Below are 20,530 nucleotides of genomic sequence, written 5' to 3' on the forward strand. Positions count from 1 at the left end.
CAAGAATTTTCCCTGTATGGGAAATCAGATCTTTATTCAGCGGTTAGAATGTGTCTTATGTTAGATTCTGTAAAGTTGTAGAGAATGGAAAATCTGGTTATTTTAGCCATTATCTAAACAACAGGTTTGCTTTGGTAGGTTTTTCTTGAATGGAAGAAATTTTTATGTTGTTCTAAAAGATAATCTCACAGCTTTGCATTTTTTTTCTATTTGTGTATGGACTCATCAAAAGGAAGGTTAGAAAGATGATTTCTTCTCCAGGTAATTTTGATTAATCACAAAAAGTATTATTGAAAAACAGTGAAACTGAGCAACAAAAGGATTTCTTTTCTTTCTTTTATGAAGTTTCTGAACATTTCTGCTTCCTTAACTCTCATAAGAGATTTCTCCCTTCAGCTTCTTAATCTTGTCGCCTTGATGCAATTCACCTACTCTCCAGTTGTACCACTATACCTGTTCATGATGTACTGTGAAACAGAAAATGAAGATTAAAAAGAAAATTGTTATGATATATTTGAGATCTGCATACCTTGTAAATGCTCTGGCAAGATAGTTTGACAAAGTAGTGTTTGTGTAGGGCACAAAGCACTAGGATGTAAGTCTGTGCCTGAGGTTAAAAGCTTAGTTAGTGTGTACATGTCTCTCAAGCATCCTTTTTTCTCATACACAGCGTGGCTGTTTTCCCACCCAACGACCCTGAGACATGTGTGTGACTGAGGGGCGGTCAGGCGCAGGGAACTGTCCTGCAGTAGATACAGTTCTGTGAGTCGGTGGGTAGGAAGTGTCTGTCTTCATAGTGCTCCTTGGAGTGTAGTTCCACTTGATGATACATGTGACAGCAGTAGAGTGTCACAGGTTTCATTCATGGTCCCTGGTCCTCACAGCTCTTCTTTGTGGTGTTTTCTGGCACATGGGGAGAGCAGGGGCAAGGGACACCATAGTGCAACCCAGTCTGAATGTACAAGATCTGAGTTGTGGAAATGCTCCATAAAGACAGTCATGTGTGGAAGGCTCAGTGGGGGAAGTTTGTCAGATCTAAGTACCACTGCTTCTCATAATTTCAGGCTGTCACTGTACAGGTACATAATACTGAAGAATCATGAGATGGGTTCTCAACTGCATCTCCATGCATCAGCGAAAGTATGCCTAAGATACTTTCGAAACTTATCTTTTTATGTATATTTGTTATGATACTTTAGCCTGTTTTATGTATGTAAAATTATTCAGAACTTGATTAAAATTACATTTCTTGGTTGTGTTTTTCCTTTGAGAGTAAGTAGAGCATCAGAAGAGTTAAAATCATGTTTTACACTGTTGGTCTCAGTACTGCAGTTTCTAAATGGGAAGAGGTTAAGAGAAAAGCAGTAAAAGGCGAAAGAACAAAAAAGAGTGCTTTGGAGTTGAGATAAAGGCACTGTCATTAAGAGTTTCATTAGTGCTCTTGATATCTAAAAGAAACAGCCTTACTGGCAAAAATTCTTTCTGAAAGCCTGGCACACACTGAATATGACTGCAATGAGATATAAGTTGTTTGTAGACATTACCCATATTTTTGTGTGATGCTGAACTCAAGAGACTGCCAATACATTTAAATTACATGACCCATTCTGCAACACATCACAGTAAAAAGTTGTCAAGATATACAGTGTTCCTTCTCCACTACCTTCTTGCTCTCTTTTCCTTTTCTTGAGAAACAGTGATTATTTTAGCAAGCAAGAAAGCAGGATGAGTGCCTAATTTTATATGCCCTCTAAAATTAAGGTCCCACTAAGCAAATAAGAAAGTGAAGGTTTTAACCTCCTAGGGTAAACTATTCCAGCACAAATCAGTAGTCCTTACTGTTTTCCCTTTATTTAGAAGGTTTTTTGAAATGAATTGTTTTATTAAGAGTACTTTTGAGCTTGCAGGTATTACCTCAAGCAGACAAGATGTAATTGGTATGGATTCTGAGTGCATTTGTAGGCAGTCCCCATAGGCAAGTAGAAAGGTACTCAAAAAGTAAGATAACATGAATTGGTGCTGACTCAGCAGCACTTTTGACAAAGTGGTTTACCCTTTTTATCAAGTACCTTTCATCACATTCATAATAGAAAATTGTAACTAGAGAGTCTGAACTTTTGTCTAACACATCGATTAAGGATTGAGTATGTTGTAGAAGCCACAGAGAGAAGTAAATTTCCCAAGTTTGTATATCTATGGAAATTTGCCACTAAATTTGAAGTAGTTCTACAAGTGTGACTTCCCTAAGGATCTTATTAATTGGAGGTTGTATTAATGAAATGGCAGGGATAACATGAATATTAATGGAAATTTGTAGGATTTAATTTGTAGGTAGTATGTAGATTTGCAAAATCCTTTTTACTCATGTTATGAAAAATAGGAAAGAAATATGTCTTGATTTTCAGTTATTTTGGTTGAAAAATCAGTATTTAGCCTGCTATATGCAGGGTATTGGATTTTTGTTTGATTTTACCACTTGATAAGTTAAACAGGTAAAACCTCTGGACAGTTGAATCAGGAATTTTCATGTTTAAATGCTGTTAATGTTGAATAAACTCATCCTAAGAGAAGGCATTCTACCAATCAAGACTACAGAAGCAGGCCTGTTATAGTTATTTGTGTTTAAAAATAACCAAGCATCATATCCCATTTGAGTGGGTCCAGTAATTTATGAGTTTTGATGCCATACTTCCATAACTTCCAGTTTTACCTTTCTGTTATGTGAGATAGATATTTTCCCATGTAGTTAATTAATTTGATCCTCCAAGAGTTACCTATGAGTCCATAAACACATAATGGCAAACTACCTTTGAAAGATTACCACTCTCTAAGTAAACACACATTCTGATTTGAGAGACACCAGCTGCTCATGAATGTAATGTTTAACGTGGCATGCAAATAGAGGAAGTGTTTCCATGTGAAATTGAATTATATAATAGCACTGAAGAAGTTTGTGGCTGGATTCTGTAGAGTTTTGAGCTGGGTTTACTGGGAGATTAATTTTTATCTAATTACTAAGTTATGGAGAGATTAACTATAGAAAGAGACAGTCAATAGGCCAAGCCCACATTTGTGTTTCTGTGTGTTCAATGTCTCCTTGCAAAGGATAGTATCCACCCTGCAGGGAGAAGTTCACTGCAGTGCCAAGAATGCTCCAAAACAGAAACGCATCCTTGCATCCCATGTACTGCTCCAGCTCCTTTTATGTGTGCTGATTTTGGGTTGGTTTTTGGTTAGTTCTTTTGGGTTTGGTTTAAGTTTTTTTATTTTTATTTTTATTTTTTTTTTAATTTTTTTTTAATTTTTATTTTTATTTTTATTTTATTTTTTCGTTTTTTTTAGTCACATGGCTAAATCAGTAGGTGTTGATGTTATGTCAGTGAGTGAAATCCTTTGTGCCGTGATTTTGAGCCTCATTTTCACAAGGGAAATGGGTGGATTACAAAGTGTGCAGAAGAGAGGAACAATAAAAGGTTCAAGTGTAGAGCAGAGTGCTTTATGGTATGTAATTCTCTACAAGAGGGTATTAAATGGTAGCTTAGTTATCTAATCAGGTAAATGTCCATGGTGTAAATTATGTGAGAGCAAGTGACTTAACCTGTCTTCACAGCTGGGGAGAACCACTGACATGTCAAGGTGAAATTTATCACATCCTAATATAAACAGCTAAAAGAGTATAAATGCCTCCTTCAGGCCAAAAGTCCACATAATATGTCACAGATTCACAGAATACCCTGAGTTGGAAGGTACCCACAGTGATCATCAAGTCCAACTCTTAAGCCCATCCAGGGACTGAACCCACAACCTTGGTCTTAGCACCACATCAAATCTCCCACTACCACCATTACATCTCAGACACATGGGCCCCAAAGCTGACCAGCTTTATGTTTTTTCCATCCCACACTCGGGTGATCCACTGGCCTACACAGACTCCTCTACCTGAAGTTCTTATCTCTGGCCCAAAATCATTGGCAGATCAGCTGTCAAGCTGCAGACAGTGAGTTTTCTGGGTGAACTGGAAGTTAAGAGGCTATCACAATTTCTTTATAGCAAGGGAACATCTCGATTAGAGACAAACTCCCAAATGCACTGACTTCAAGAAGTTTGTCAGTAGTCACATAAATATGTATAAAAGACCCCCACCCACAATATTCTCTGTTGCTATAATTTAGTTACAAAACTGTTTCAGTCAAGAGAGCTCTCCCTACTCCTTTCCCTGTCTTAGGTACAGGGCTCTGGATTGATTACCTTTGATGTTGTCCTGTCTTCTGTGTCTTTTCTGGAATCATATTTAATTCTCTTACTCTGCATTTAACCTACCCAAATGCAGTGCACTGACTACTTCACATGTCAAAAATCTGTTCCAAGGAAATATTTTGCCACAGAAAAAACAAGTTTTGCCAGCATTCGTGTGAGTTTTGGGTGAGCCTGACACTCTGTTCAAGGTCACAGACTGTTGCAAAAACAAAGCTGGTGCTTTTGGATCATGACTCCTTCATAAAGGGTTCAGCTAAAATCTAACAAAAGCTTTGGCTTACAGAATCACTGTGGCGAGAGAAGAGAGTTACCTAAATAAAATAAAATTTAAAAAGAACTTATTTGAAATACTTAGAAGAAATCAATTTTTCTGGCTTAATTCCCAGGGAAATGAGGATTCAAATTTGTTCAGGCTGGTTACCTAAAAGACAAGATACAAGAAATTATTGAAAATTCTTAATCTTTTAAAAAGTCATAGAAGTATTCTGTAGTAGGTATGAATCTGAAACACAAGTCTTGATTTCAAAACTAAAAATTCAAACAATGATGATGATGAAAAAAGGAGTACTTCAGTGGCAATGAGAGTGGGGGATTTTCTGGGAACTGTGAAAATAAGCATAGGAAATGTTAATGTCAATGAAGTAAAGGAAGGGGCTAGAGATGACTGTAGAGGTGACTAATAAAAACAGAAGGTAAATAGAGAACTGAAATAGAATGAAGATGAAATGCAGAAAGTCAAGACTGCTGCCCTGTTCCATCAGTTTCTTGACTGTTTTGTCTTTTATGAGGGAAGACAGAAGAGAGATGATTTAAACTCTGCATAATTAAAGACAAATTTAAGGAAGATAAAGAAGTCACATAAATAAAATACTTAGGTTCTATCATTAGAAATGCTTGAGTAGTTTGAGTAACCTTGGACATATTAAGCAACTCTTGGTTCTTGTAGACTGTTTTCTGTCATGCTTTATTATCTTCATTGTTGCTAATGATTTATCAAATGATTCTGATAACAATTAATCTCTACCAAAAAGACTTGGAGTGTGAAGTCCATTTTGAGGTTTCCTTTTTAAATAACAAGATCATATTTCCTGTTCCCCCTGAAGCTATCCTGGCTGCATTCTTCCTAACCAAGCCCAAAGGTATTATGAGGGCCATACCTTTACTGTTGAGGTAGATGAATATGGCATTTTCACTGCAAAAAAATGCAAATAACTATTAAAAAGGGTATCACGTATGATATTAAAAAGGTTTTCACCTATGAATAGTTACCAACCGGTTTCTCAATTTAAGCATTTAGAAATAGATATGTTAAAGAAAATCCAGTGGCTACTTCATGCTTTATGCATGCGCTGACTCTCATTCTGTTCAGCATCATTACATTAGATTTGTCCCTGGCTTGATTTCACTTCCTGCATAAAATGACAGCAAGGATGTATTTGGACCAGCCCTATGTACTTTATTACAATAGGTCATGCGTGTTCCAACAAATAACATTGTGTGTCTATTGGACTTCATTACTTTGTTTATGCCTTTGAAAGAAATTACTAAGCATTTTTTAATTATTATAATTACAGCCTGAAAAGTTCTTTGTCTGTTCCATGCCATATATTATCTTGAGGTGAAGGGTAGAGGAGAGCAGGAGGGGAACTCATTACAAGTTTGATTAAAATTCCATATTGACACACCTGCAAAGAAATATATCTGATGAAATCAAACAACCTTTAAAGCAATGAATTTCAGTAGAGCTGAGATTTTACCCTGTTTGCAGGAGAAGACATGCTGGGCCCAGTTTTTCATCTGGGTTTTTTGGGAAGGAGTGGAATCAGGAAGCAGCAAAGGCAGCAGCACCATTTCAGGCTGCAGTACTGCTAGAAATGAGAAACAGCTTAAATCAGCTTAGAGATCTGGATACTTAATCATGCAAACCCCTATGTTAATGCTGAAGTTACAGATGAGTAACATCACTCCTGCATATATAATGAGATCACAAGTGATCTGATCAGATTGTCTCAAAGAAATGCCAAAAAACATATTATGGCAGAATTTCATGTGCCCTCTTTAAATATTTCATGACTTATAGGAAGTGATTTTGTCACATTCAGAAAATTTTTCTTTAAAACTGTTGCTGGCACTGTTTTTCACATTCCTCTTTCTGCAAATACTTGAGCTGTTGTGTTAATACTGGGGATTTGGTTATGTGACTCCGTTTACAAGAGGGAAATAACTAGTTAACACGAGAATAATTTAAAAATCACCTGCAGTAGATTTTCCGTACGTAAGAGCATCTTGATTTTAAGGTCAGAATCCTCTAAGTCAGGAAGTAAATGCTATTATCAAATTAAAGAGTTGTGAGGATCTCCCATTTCCTGACAGACCAGGCGGTCACTTTCTAGCTCTTGAGTGGCTGGACCCTTCATCTGTCACTGTTCCAAGCCTGAACAGCATTGTTCACTCTGTTCCTGAGGTCAGGGCAATTTGCAGGGGAGGAAGAAGGAAACATTTTTCAGAAGGATACTTATTTATTTATTTATTTATTTATTTATTTATTCTGCAAAACCTCAGAGGCCTGGAATGCCAATAGACTGCCCAACAGAAAGTGATCAACCATCAAAACCACAGCAGGGGCCATCAAAATTGGATTGTGTATGAATTTGTATGAAATAAGAACTTAAAGACAGCAGCTCAATTTAGAATCCCAGGTATTATTGCCCTGAAAGTGCTTCATGTGACTTCCAGTCTGGAAGCCATAGGATCTCTGTGGGTGCTGCAGACAGCATGCAGACAGCTGAGCTCCTGCCTGCCTCTTGGCTGCCTGCAGGATGAGACCCTAAACCAGGATACCCCTTCCAGAGCCCAGCCTATAGATTGCTCTCAGAAGATCAGGTTCTGAGGGATAAGGCATGCCACCTTTTTTCCCCCAGAAGCTGTGCTGAAAGGAAGAACAGTGCATGAGAACACTGGAGTTGATTTTGGCTGGTACTGGATGCCTCAGTCAGCTTCCTTAGCTGCAGGGGATCCCTGCCTTGGGAGCAGGAAGGTGTGCACAGGCAGTATGGTGCTGCTGAGCAGTGAGCACAGGCACTGGAAGCTCCTGGCATAGTCAGGGATTCCCGCTCACTGCAAACTGCTGTGGCAAACTTCCCTGAAATTGTATTCCCTCAAAGCCTAGGTGCCATGAGGCACAGGAAGCTCATCCAGCCTGTGTTTCTGGGAAAAGTTTGCTAAAACTACATCCACCACAGTGACAGCGGTGTCACTGTATTGGCTTATGGAAGTAGGTCAGGTAAGGCTTGAACAAAATATTAATATTTTTTGTTAGAGCAAATCTAAATGTAGAAAAACTAGACAGCCTTCAGGCACATGAACCATTCTCCTTGTCTCCACTTCCATGAATTTCTGTGGTATACATGGATCATCAATTTCAGTGCTAAATACCCCTCTCAAGAAAATTTCTGGCTACCTCTGCCAGTGGGACACAAGAGTGTCCTTTTTTCCTTTCTATGTCTCAAATGAGAGTGAAATGGTATTTTCTGCTTTTATCCATGGCTAAATATTTGTTTTTAACATAGTCATGGGTTCTAAATAACTTACAGCCCAAGCAGTGGAACTTGGTTCCCTAAACTTTTGCAAATCATGAGCATTCCTGGCTAGGAATGCTTGTCAAGCCTTTTTTAATGAACCTGCCTGAAGTATATATTTCTCTGGGTTTTGAAGAACTCAGAAACAGAGTTTGCTTCTTGCTTTCCCTAACTTCAGCAGCAAGTGCATTTATCAATACTTGACAGAACACTTGAGCAGTTAATGTCTTGAACTGACATTGCATGAAGGTACATAACTTGCTTTTATGGAGAGTAACTATTCAGACAAATATTTGTTCTTAAGATCTTACAGCTCATGATTGCTTTCTGCAATAGAATAATAAGTTTTCTCTTATCACCATTTCTGATTACATAAACAAATGAAATAAATAAACCTCTATGAGGCTTTTTTAAATTTTTACAACTGCTGTCCAACCTGTCTGTAGACAATTATACACTATGCTTCCATTCACGTCTTTAGCTTGAGTTTCTCGGATATTGAAAATACTGATTCTTAAAAAAATTGTTTACAGGATATTTCCAAGTTCCCAGACAAAGATTATACACTGCTGGGTGAAGGTGGAATCATTCTGAGTGGAGGTCAACGAGCACGAATCTCACTGGCAAGGTGAGTATTTTGCTCTTCAGCTGGTGTACTATTTCACGTCTATATAATGTTTTATGACTAAGCATTTAAATATACGTGGACTATGTCCTGCTAAATAAATATCCTCCTGGTAAGTCAGGAACTTGATTTTACTAACAGAAGTCTGAGTTCTGCTATGCACTTTTGTTTATGACACATCTGCATATTAATTTACTGAATTTTAAAATTTTATGTCAAACAAATGCTATGGCTTAGCATAAGATGAATCTTTCTCTCTGTGATGCAAGATGTCTTTGAGAATTCAGAGCTTTAAGTGTAGCTTTTTATGTACTGAAGGAAACCATAGAAAGATACAAATAAATACTCCAGGATCTTTCCCTGCTATGACATTTCTTCAAAGTGGTTTATATAGTGATCAATGACATACTGTCTGTCTGCAGGTAAATGGAGGGGGAAAAAAAAAGAAGCCATGTTCCAAAACATTTTGTGCTAGCACTTTGGGCTTCTCTCTGTCCTAAGAAAAAGAAAAAAATAGTAAGAAGTGGCTAGTCAATATGTATGAATAACTGCTTTTTCTGTTTGACCTTCCAATGTTAGTAAGTAGTTTTGAAGGTTTACAGAACAATAGCATAGGTGTTTGTCTTATAAATTAGCTATGTGTTTCAACAGAATCACTTAGCTATTGTCAGAAATCCAGTAACGACAGCTCTGATGTGGAAATGGCCTCATTTATTTCTGTGCCAAGTGCAAATTGTGTTGATTCCTATGCCCAGAAACACTGTGTAGAAGCAAAATCACATTATAGTGATCTGCACTGGCATTCCATGAAAGATGTGCACATCTGTATGAGGCTAAAAGATAGGATCATTAAAATAGAGAATCTTTCAGTGTGGGTCTGTGAGACTGAAGAGGCATATGGATTGTTCTGGTTTATGCAGTAAGAGGAAAGAGGAGGGGAAGATCAGGCAAAACTTTCAAAGCATGTAGCCCCAAAACTACAAAATCCACTTAGATTTGCAGCTAAAATCCAACATTTACACAGACTATTTCCTAGATGTTATGGATAATCATGTCTGTCACTTTTGGAATGGTCATAGCTCATTTCCTGGAGGGTCACAGAACTTATGTATTTATTGTCAGCTATAGAAAAGTAATTTTTAAAACAATTCCATGTCATAAAGGCAGTGACTGTCTTAGATTTTGTTCAGGCTCCAGTCCAACCTCAGTGTGCTACAAGGTGTGTGGGTATTGAGGTGTGGGTTGTGGATGAAGCTCTGAAAAGTTAGAGATGTAAATTTATGATTACAGCCTTGGGTTGTACCTAGGTAATAAACTGGTGATAAACTGGATATTATATTCTTGGACTGGGTGCATAAACTTATCTGGTGTAGTCTGTGCAAGGTCAAGTGAAATGAGAATCCATGATGAAGTGATACCAACCAGCCATCATTAGAAGCAGTGGAGGTTGCACGAGCCTGCCTTTCTTACAGAGCACTGTCGTTGCCTGCAGCTGCAACCAGGGGAGAGGACCAAGGGGAAAACAGTGCATGTCCTGGACTTGAATCAGCTCGTTAGCCTGCTACCTAAAGCCAGTAGCTTTGTAGCTACTGAGTACAACAAACAAATTATCGCAATTAAACCCTGCAAACTTCCTGCTGATAAAAGCACCCACAACAGTGTGAATTTTTGTTGTTGTGCAGCTACTACATCATAGTGAATGACCACTACATATGGTCAGTGAAATCCATCATATTAGAGGATTTTTCAATAAAGTTGCTATTTCTATTAACATAATGAGCTAATATTGAGGGCTTTTTCTCTTGGTGGTTAAATATTTTCACACTGATTAGCATACTTTAAAAAACACAGAAATGCAGCTGTCTGGATTTCTTTACTAGTTATACTCTGATTGATATCGCATAATGATTTTCATTCTTACAGAGAAAGGCAGGGGGTCTTTTTGAACTTCTATTCATTTTTTTTTTAACCCTCTTAGCCAGAGCTTTATGTCTCAGTGAGAAATGTCCAGGTACATACAGTTTAAGGTCCTCTTTGATGTCTTCAACTTGAAATATTGTACAGTCACATTGCAAATAATGTTTGCAAGGCCATGCTTCATTAATACACTTGGTTTTGCTCACCATTTTTTTTAAAGTACCTTTGAGATTAAGTGTTGAGACCTAGGTCTTTTCCCATGTTTATTTACATATATGCAATATTTCCTCAGGCACCAGTAGATGTTACAGTAGACCTTAAATTCCCATTGAAATAGTCATTGTGAATTGATGGGGTCTGTCAGATTCAGGCTATAAACAGATCTCTTTTACACAGGGTAACCTGTGTAAAACACAGCTTTGTTTCATTGCACAGAAATTAATGGAAAACTGAGTTAGTTTGTAATGTGGTCTGCAGCAAGAAAAGGCTTTATTGAAAGATCTCTTATAAGCACAGTTCATGTTAAACTCCAGCTCCACGCTGATGCTGTAGAAAGCCTATCAATCAAAAGATTTGAGGCATTCTTCTTGAATTATGTTTTTTTAAATTTAAAAGAAGTGTGAAAGTTAATGTAATTTCCATATTTTCTGTTCAGGGCAGTGTACAAAGATGCTGATTTGTATCTCCTGGATTCTCCTTTTGGACACTTAGACATTTTTACAGAAAAAGAGATATTTGAAAGGTATTGTATGTTTTGATAGATTGACCAAACAGCACAAAGTAATATGAAGGGTTTTTAATAACAATACAAAAATACTGAAGTGATCAAAATTATACCTGTTGGGATGTTCATTTTTAGGGTTTCTCACAGTAGTATTATGTTGTAGTATTTTGAGTATTAGTTAGTGGTACAATGCACTGGGGAACAAGCCTGGGCCAGGTATGAGCGTTACTACTCCCTCTTCCATCTCAACATACTGAGCCTGCTGTATGTATGGCTTTACATCTGACATGTCTTTGTATCAGAAAGCCTTTCACATTAAAACAATTACCTGCTTTGCAAGTATAATTTTTTACAAAAAGTTGTATTTTGACCTGTTTTTCTAATCACTGTATGTTGAATCACCTGAAACTGCCTGCTGAAGATCAGCAGTAGGTTGGCCCAAGTTAGAGCCTTTTTGCTTGTCCTTTTGATGAAAACAGTAAGAACACACACTGCCATCCATAAGCTTTTCAGCCACTGTAATTTTGAAGTTTTGATATTGGAGTAATATTCTTAAGTCTCAGATCAGCAGATCTGAGTAACCCTAAGCGAAAAGAAATACTTCATGATGAACTGTGCTTTTTGGATTGACGTGAAAATGATTAAATTTTACTCCTTTTTTGATTCCTGGGATACACATCTTAGCTTTAGCACCTCTTTTGTAGTTTGGGGGAGCACCCAAGACTGCTCATACTGGGAGCAGGGCAGGTAAAAGCAAAATTGAAAATGAAATCATTTAATGATGAGAACAAAAAAGTCTAAATGTCTAAATGTTCACACTTCCATCTTTTACAGCTGTGTGTGCAAGCTGATGGCGAATAAAACTAGGATCTTGGTTACTTCAAAATTGGAGCACTTAAAGATTGCTGACAAAATATTAATCTTACATGAAGGGAGCTGTTATTTCTATGGAACATTTTCTGAACTTCAGGGTCAACGGCCAGACTTCAGCTCAGAGCTGATGGGATTTGATTCTTTTGATCAGTTCAGTGCAGAGAGAAGAAACTCCATCCTTACTGAGACTCTCCGACGATTTTCCATTGAAGGAGAAGGCATGGGATCACGCAATGAAATAAAGAAGCAATCTTTCAAACAAAAATCAGATTTTAATGATAAAAGGAAGAACTCCATCATTATTAACCCCCTTAATGCAAACAGGAAGTTCTCAGTAGTGCAGAAGAATGGGGTGCAGGTCAATGGGATAGACGATGGCCACGGTGACCCGGCAGAGAGGAGGCTCTCACTGGTACCTGATTTGGAGCAGGGGGAGGTGGCTCTGCTGAGGACTGGCATGCTCAATGCTGACCACCTTCTGCAAGGGCAGAGGAGGAGGCAGTCGGTGCTGAACCTGATGACAAGCACCTCTGTGAACTACGGACCAAACTTTTCCAAAAAGGGAAGCACAACGTTTCGGAAGATGTCTATGGTGCCTCAGACAAACCTGTCTTCTGAGATCGACATCTACACCAGGCGTGTGTCTCGAGACAGTGTCTTGGACATAACTGATGAAATCAATGAAGAGGACTTGAAGGTCTGTGTTGATTTGAATTCATCTTGGGTTTGGTTATGGTGATGGTTTAGAGTAAGATAGTCCTTATCTGTTTTTCTACTTGACTATTTCCTTCCTAATGAAGCATTTCCCTGTGGAATATGTTTTTTGAATACCTGTGGAAATTTTTAAACTCAAGTATCATCTTGAAATCCTCAAAAATTGTTTTTGCCTTATTTTTTGTTCATTTTTGAGTGGTATCTGTGAGGAACTTCAATTTACCTCTCCTGCACTTTACCCTTCAGGTTACTTATGATAAAATAAAATTTGAAACCAAAACTTGGGAAAACATTGTTTTAAAGCATTTATGTAAAATTCACCTTTGAAACATTAAAGCTCATGAAAAGAATAAAATACATTTGAAGTACTAACACAGTTTTTAAAACTGGAATTTGGTCAAATTTGATAAATTTGCCAGACTGCTTAGTTCTTGTGTCCTGATGCAGATAATGAATGGAGGAGTAAGCTTGATTTTACTCTGGTTTTATGGATATGCAGAAAAAACAGAAAGTTGAGTTTTATACCAAAAACTGGACCAAAATTTCTTTTTTTTCTAATAATTTCAATTGGTCATGATGGATTACTTGCATTTTCAAAACTGACAGCTGATTTTCTCAGGATAGGAAAATTTTCAGGGGGAGTTTCCTAGGTGGAAACAGATGTCCAAGGAAAATTTAAATTCATAATTCACTGAAGCACTATCCATTTTTTCTTTTGATCTGAATAGGAAAAAAAAGCTCAAAGTGCCTATAAATTTACTCTAAAATCACAATAAATAATTCACTATTGAAAGAAAACAACAATTGATTAATAGTTTTTCATTCTGGTAGTGCTGGACAAATCTGTTTCTCTCATTGTTGTCTGAAAATTTCAAATAATTTCTTGATTGTATTTTTACAGCAAAGATGACTCAACCTTCCTCTCTAGCCATTATCAACCAATTTAATTCTTCAGCTCAATTATTTGCAGTGAGTTAGCAAAAAAATGATAGCATTCTAGTGTCAGAAATTGTCATACAGAGATATCATTACCATTATTATTATTTTACTGATTTTTTGACAGGAGTGCTTCAGTGATGATGCTGAAAGCATGGGTACTGTTACTACGTGGAATACCTATTTCAGATACATTACTATCCACAAAAACTTGATTTTTGTCCTGATTTTGTGTTTGACTGTCTTCTTGTTTGAGGTAAGAAAATCTGTGCTTGGTGTCATGTTGCAATAAATGGTGTTTGTTCAAACTGATCTCTGTGAAAATGGATGAAGCATCCAGACACAAGCTCTTGTATGTATCACTTATTGACAACAGCTGCTAAATTAAATTGCAGTGACTTTTCTACTGCTTAGAAGAGCATTTCTTCACTGAAGTTAGTGGTTAGTGCGCAGCAGCAAAAGACTCATCTTCTCATATTATCCTGGTTATTTTCTGCTATGTGGCACCATAAATAAGAATTATTGCTCTATGCAAGTCTCTTGTTCACAGGTGAATAATCTTCCATTTTACATTTAAAATTATCCTTGTAGAGCCTTAGGGAGTTAACAACGATAATTGCCAAAATATTTTTTGATGAGAGCATACAGAAATTCTGGAAAATTGCTTTGAAAAATGAGTTACTAGCTTTGCACCTAGTGAAAGAAGAGTGATGAGTAAGGCAGAATGTTGAATGCCTGTGGTGGCTGTTAAAGGTGGAAGGGGTGTTCCTGCAGCATGCAGACGAGATTTTTTCGAAGGATGGTGTAAAACACCAGAACAAGTACTGAAGAACATCTGGCTGTTTGTGGACATTTGACTGTTTTTCATATATCAGAAATTGTCTGCTTTTTTGTCTTGTCTCTCAATTTAGGAAAGACTTTTAGCGCATAGCACCTCTTAATATTATCTTCTATAGTAAATATCCTAAATCAAGTGTTTTTCAAAGGGAAGGCACATGCTTCTTACTGGGAGATCAATGAGACTGTATTCATATGTTAGCTTATAATGTATGGTGCCAATTTCTCCTGGTATTTTTCAACATGAACTGGATGCGGAGTCCATTAGGAATATAGGGCTAGTTTCTGGCTGATGGTCAGCAAAGGGTTTTTAGCAATTCTGCAGTGAGATTTAAATTTCTAGTATCATCATAGTTGGAGAAAGATATGACTGATGGTATTCTGAATTTACAATAATGTTATATTGCAGGTGATTTGAGTTAGTTCTCTTGGACCAGGAATAAATCCTGAAGGTTAGATCTAGTTTAATATATCTTAAATTATTAAACCAACTCTATAAGCATGACAGTATGTAGATATGTAGCTCTTCTTATCAAGTTTTATTTTTATGGTAGTGGAAAATGGCTATGTAAACAATAGCAAAGCTGCATGTGAGTTTTAGAGGCAAAGGAAATTTTAATTTTAAGGTATATCAGATTTATTCCTGTATATTCAGCATATATTTCTAATGCTGATTACACATTTTTGCTTTTATTTTAGGCTAAACTTTTTTAAACAGTTCAAACCCCCCATCTTCTAAATAAAAAAAACCAAACTGCACAACAAAGAATGTTTCCATACAATTTAAAATTTCCATTGTGACTATTGTTGAAGTAAAAGCCTATTGGCAAATGAATGGGCTGGAAGATATCCAGCTGCAGCCCAGTCTTGAGCAAACCTCTGTATGTAAGCTGAAATACCATGCCAAGTTTTTATTGTCCTGTGCTAACAGTTTGTACCCTGCCAACCTGAGACAATGAAGAGAGGCTAGTGATGAATATCCAGGTAAATTGAAAGTGATGTTTTCACACCCTTCAGATCTGGGTGGGAATACTGTGGAAATTCTAGAGATGCTTTTTTAGATTTTGAATGGATTGCTTTGTATTTCAGGTTTCAAGGTGAGTCCATACAGGTCACCATAAATGGAACATCAACTGTACATATTTCCTAGGTTTGAGAGGTGTATGTTGTGTAGCTCACTTAAGCAGCTCAAAACTGTGTCTCATGGATGTAATACCCAGAAACTGGGGCTGCTGAACTGCAAGAAGAGCACTTTTGGAAGGAAACACAGGGAGAGGCTTTGTGAAACTATTCTGACACAATATTACCTACCGTCATCTTCATGGCTGAAAAACTCCTCTGTAGTGAGGAATCAAGATGGCAACAGAATTCTGCTGGGAGATGTAAAAATTTTATTGTGAAAGGAGCCTGATTCTTACAAATACTTAAATTCAGGACCATCATGGTCAATCCTGAGTTATTTACTGTAAGACCTGCAAAAGTTAGTAGGTCCCAAAGGGAGGACTTCAGTTATGTGTTGAGGTATTACCACAATACATTTCTGTACAAGTGACATAAAAATATATGGGAAGAAAATGTAAAAACTGTTTCAATCCTTAGAAAAATTGTCATAGTCAGGAACAGAGCAAACTAAAATGTGATAGACCAGATGAAGATTTCCAGTACCTTGGTGGACAGACAAGACAAGAATATATTACAGACTAAATTCTTGTTGAAGGCTGAATCATCTCACAGTAAAAAGGGCTTAATTCTACATTTTAAAAATATTACTATAGATTTTGTGGGAAATTATGTAAAACTAAGCAGCAAAGCAATCAGTCAAATGAATATACAAAATGTAGATATCAGCTAGCAAGAAAAACAATGGAAAAATAATAATGTTAAAGGCTTGAAATTCATATTTAAATAGATGCCTTTGAAGATACTGAGAGACTAACTCTTCTAGGGTCATTAAAAATACTAATCTTTAAAACTTAAAATTCATTAAGGCATACAGTTATCAGTAGGAAGGCATTAGCAAGCCTTTGTTAATAGTATGGTAAAAAACAATACAAGAATATTTAGGCACTTGAGAGCCTGATTGTAATACAAGTCTAAATGTAGCTTTCCTGGTGGGATGCACTAAATTGTTTCCGTGGAGAGAGAAGCAGATATTACAAGGTTTGTGCTTCAAGTAAGTTTGACTTCCACCCATTTGCTATGCTTCTTCTAAAAACAGGTATAAAGTCAATGGAAAAAGATAAGAGAGAAAATTTACGTGAAGTAATATGACAAAATCTGACTCTGTTTTCTTTGGTCACAGGTAGCTGCTTCTCTTGGTGGGGTATGGTTTCTTCAAAAGTAAGTACTGGTGATAATTTATTGAGAAACTGGGGTATCCCTAATATTATTTTTTCTGTAAATAATTAATAAATTCTGCCAGAATTCTATGTGGATGGTCACTATCTTCTGGTCAACAAAATGGTTCATAGATGGATGATCTAAATACCTTTATTTATGTTGATTGCCAGCTACATTAAGTGCCTAAGGGCTTCGATTTTTATAGCATACCTAAAGAATTTTACTTCCATAGGAATTCAGTTTTTTCAAGACTTAAACTAATTTTTCTGTTCAAAAGAAGTGGGTGTATACATACATGACAATATTTTTAAAATTACTGGAAATATCTGTAACTAGCCACTAGCATAGTTTTAAAACAAGTGGACACTGGAGTACTATTTGGTTTTGTTTAGTAAATAAAAGAGAAAAAGCACACAATTTCCAGTAACACACTTATTTTTAATTTCCATCACACAGGACAGCTTTGAAGGCAAATTCAACACAGTCAGAAAACAACACCTCTGACAAACCTCCTGTGATTGTCACTGACACTAGCAGCTACTACATCATTTACATCTATGTGGGTGTGGCAGATACCCTGCTTGCCATGGGAATCTTCAGAGGCTTGCCCCTTGTACATACACTTATAACAGTGTCTAAAACTCTTCATCAGAAGATGGTGCATGCAGTTCTTCATGCGCCTATGTCAACCTTCAACTCTTGGAAAGCAGGTAACTGAGATTGACTCATCTACGCATTTAATTTCAATTAAATGGTTTTCATTCTGTTGAAGGACAGTGTTGCCTTCCATTTACATTTTTAGTCAAGTGGAATGTTAGAAGCTTGCCACATAAGGTAATTTGTGAATCTTTTAATGAAACTTGATTGCACTTAAGTGTGACATATTTGAGTTGTCAATTCTGATTCTGAAATATCACCCTGTAAGAAAGAAGTTTGGAGAAAATAAACTGTTAACTGTTCTAGGCAATGAAAGTAGAATAACTTCTAAAGAATAGACTTTGTCAGAAACTGCAATAGAAAAGATATTGTCAGCTATGTCATGATTGACAAGGAATCAGATATGAATGATAAATAGTGCCTTTTTTATGAATAGTCCTACTAAAATGGCATAAAACATCAGTTAATGTGAATGATGGTATGCATATTCAAATCTGGGAGTTGATATAAAGCTCATTATATAACTGGTGCAACAAGTTCCATCTCCTATTGTACATGAAATTCCTATCTCCTATGCTTCTTACTGATAAGTATTAGATTATAGGAGACACTGCTAAATGATGAAACAATGGGTTTCTCCTTAATTTTCCCTTACATTCTTAACTTTGTTGTTACATGATGTTTAATACAGTAATTCTAGTCAGAAATTAAGAAACAGGTTGCAAACAAACCCATGCAAATGCTGGTGTGGAAATTACCTGTGTGTCAGCAGGGTCTGCTGAATATAGTCAGGGGTACTGACCTTATGCTTTATGCCTCTGTTTCTGCACCTTTTAGTTGTTTCTTTTTAAAAAATTATATTTCTCTGGCCTTTATTTTCAAGAGCTGAAACAGAAATTGTGTAGCCGAATTCCTCCAGGGGGACAGAAACTGTAGCTCCACTAAACTATAATGGAATTACTTGTCCTTGAAAAAATCTTGTACTTAGTATTTTGTATTCAGAAATTTTTGTACCTTTTGTTAAAGTAATAAATGTGGGATTTGGGGGGTACTAAATGTTTGACTTAATTTTTTCTTAATCCATAGGTGGTATGCTTAACAGATTCTCAAAAGATACAGCAGTACTGGATGACTTACTTCCACTTACAGTATTTGACTTCATTCAGGTTTGTAGAATAAAAGCTGTAACTTTTGCTGTCTTATAGCAATGTGACATTTCAGCTGTACATCTTGCAAAAGAAATAATATTATTTTTTTTCAATCTATGTATCTATGTAGCTGTTTAGGTCAGCTTTATTGCTTCATTTTTGGGTGCTTGCCTCTATGTGTACTTACCTGCACTGTTTATGCAAACCACTCTTACTACTCAGGCTCAAAATATTTTTGCCCTGCAGACCCTTACAAGACAAGTATCCCAGCTGCTTCCTAGATTCAACTGCAAATAATAAAGGGCACTCCTTAGTTTCTTCCTGTTATCATGGCTCAAGTTTACTGGTTTTTTTATGCTATTATTTGATCCCATTCAGTTGCTTTCATAACTTCCCCTCCTTAAGCTCTTCTATTCCCAGTTTGCTAGCATCACCTTTATTTTTTTTTTTCTCTTCTGTTGAATATATTCTTGACTTTTCTGTTCCTTTTTCTTCTATGGAAATGCCAGCTTTTCCTTAGATAAAACTGCTTTCCAGAACATTTTAAATATAGAAGCAAATCTTCCCTGGTGCTCCTGTTCCTCTCTACAATATTAAGGTGATATAGGCCCAACTTTATCAGCCCAAACGCTCTGCTATACGGATTGCCTATCTCCATGTGTGAGTTTGCCTGCTTTATGATCAGCATGATGATCTGATGAAGACAGAATTTCTTTCCCTATATCTTTGTGAGTAATTGATAACTTTGACTTGTGACTTCAGAGGGGCCAATGCAGCTCAACATGAAGAGGTTCAAGTACATTACAGCTTTACTTCATGTCTTGCTGATGTTATGAGGACTTGCTGAGTGAGTAAACATGGACATTGGGACTCTCTCAATCAATAGTATAATCTTCAGTGTGAACAGGAGTCACTACTGTCTTTTCTGATACGACCATTTTGTTTCAGATATTTTGGATCTACCACGGGGATGTTATTCCAAAAGCATGTTAATTAGTCTGTCTCTACCTTTCCAAATTTCTACAAGAAACTGGCTAGTTTTTCATGTTTTCAAGAATAAGAATATCCCAGTATTTGGCTTTTTTATTCTGATGCCTTTCAAAGGTTTAGCTGTACCCTATTGCCACCTCTCTCTCCTCAGTCTCAGCTGCAGAGGTTTCTAGACATGCATGATAAGCTGCCCTGTCTTTCCAGGTTTTTCTGCTGAAGAACCTACCCACCATCTTGAATAACTTTATCAGTCTCTTTCATCCACAATCGATCTCTCCATAGATTCAGACTTCCATGGACTCTGCTAATGAACAAAGTCAGATTCCTCTAAAAGATACAGAGAAGTTATAGAAAGGACTTTTTCCTTCTGATGATTGTTGAAGAGTCACAGAATGTGGAAGGGATGTTGGACCTAGGAACTGGAACCCCTCCAGCCCCTCTGTTCAAAGCAGGCTCAGCTAGAGGAGGTTGCTGAAGGGCAAGCTGGGTTTTGAATATCTCCAAGTTCTTGGAGTAACATGTTCCAGTGTTTGACCTTCCCCATGCTAAAAGTGCTTTTTCTTATATTTAAATGGAATTTTATGCATTTCAGCTTGTGTCCATTGCCTCTTATCTTCTCAGTATATACCATTGAAAAGAATGTGGGTCAAGCACGTGGTCCACAAGAAATACCTGCTAGTATTTATATAAACCCAATATATTTTAATTATATAAATAATAACAAACGGCATGCAATGTACAGAAACATTAATAATTTATAGAAGTATAATAAATACCAGTATATAGTTATACAAAATGATGAGATCCCCTAAGCCTTCTCTTAAGGCTAAACCCAGTCCTATCAACCCGTCCTCGTTTATTGGAGATCCTTCATGTGAGAAGCTGCTGGCACATACTGCTTGTCCCTCAAGTTTAATATAGTCTCACTCAAAAG

The 20,530-nt window shown here is 36.8% G+C and overlaps 1 protein-coding gene across 2 annotated transcripts in view; it reads left to right on the forward strand.

Annotated features, from left to right (window-relative positions):
* CFTR (CF transmembrane conductance regulator) overlaps positions 1 to 20,530 on the forward strand; it is an 86,763-nt gene that overhangs the window by 35,766 nt on the left and 30,467 nt on the right. For both annotated transcript variants that reach the window (XM_083860584.1, XM_083860585.1), the window contains exons 12-18: positions 8,369 to 8,463; positions 11,033 to 11,119; positions 11,936 to 12,671; positions 13,752 to 13,880; positions 16,764 to 16,801; positions 17,258 to 17,511; positions 18,545 to 18,624. In XM_083860584.1, the coding sequence (XP_083716710.1) occupies positions 8,369 to 8,463; positions 11,033 to 11,119; positions 11,936 to 12,671; positions 13,752 to 13,880; positions 16,764 to 16,801; positions 17,258 to 17,511; positions 18,545 to 18,624 (1,419 nt within the window). The remainder of the gene's footprint in view (positions 1 to 8,368; positions 8,464 to 11,032; positions 11,120 to 11,935; positions 12,672 to 13,751; positions 13,881 to 16,763; positions 16,802 to 17,257; positions 17,512 to 18,544; positions 18,625 to 20,530) is intronic.

This window comes from Zosterops lateralis, assembly GCF_965231275.1.
Source record: "Zosterops lateralis genome assembly, chromosome: 4".
NCBI lineage: Eukaryota > Metazoa > Chordata > Aves > Passeriformes > Zosteropidae > Zosterops > Zosterops lateralis.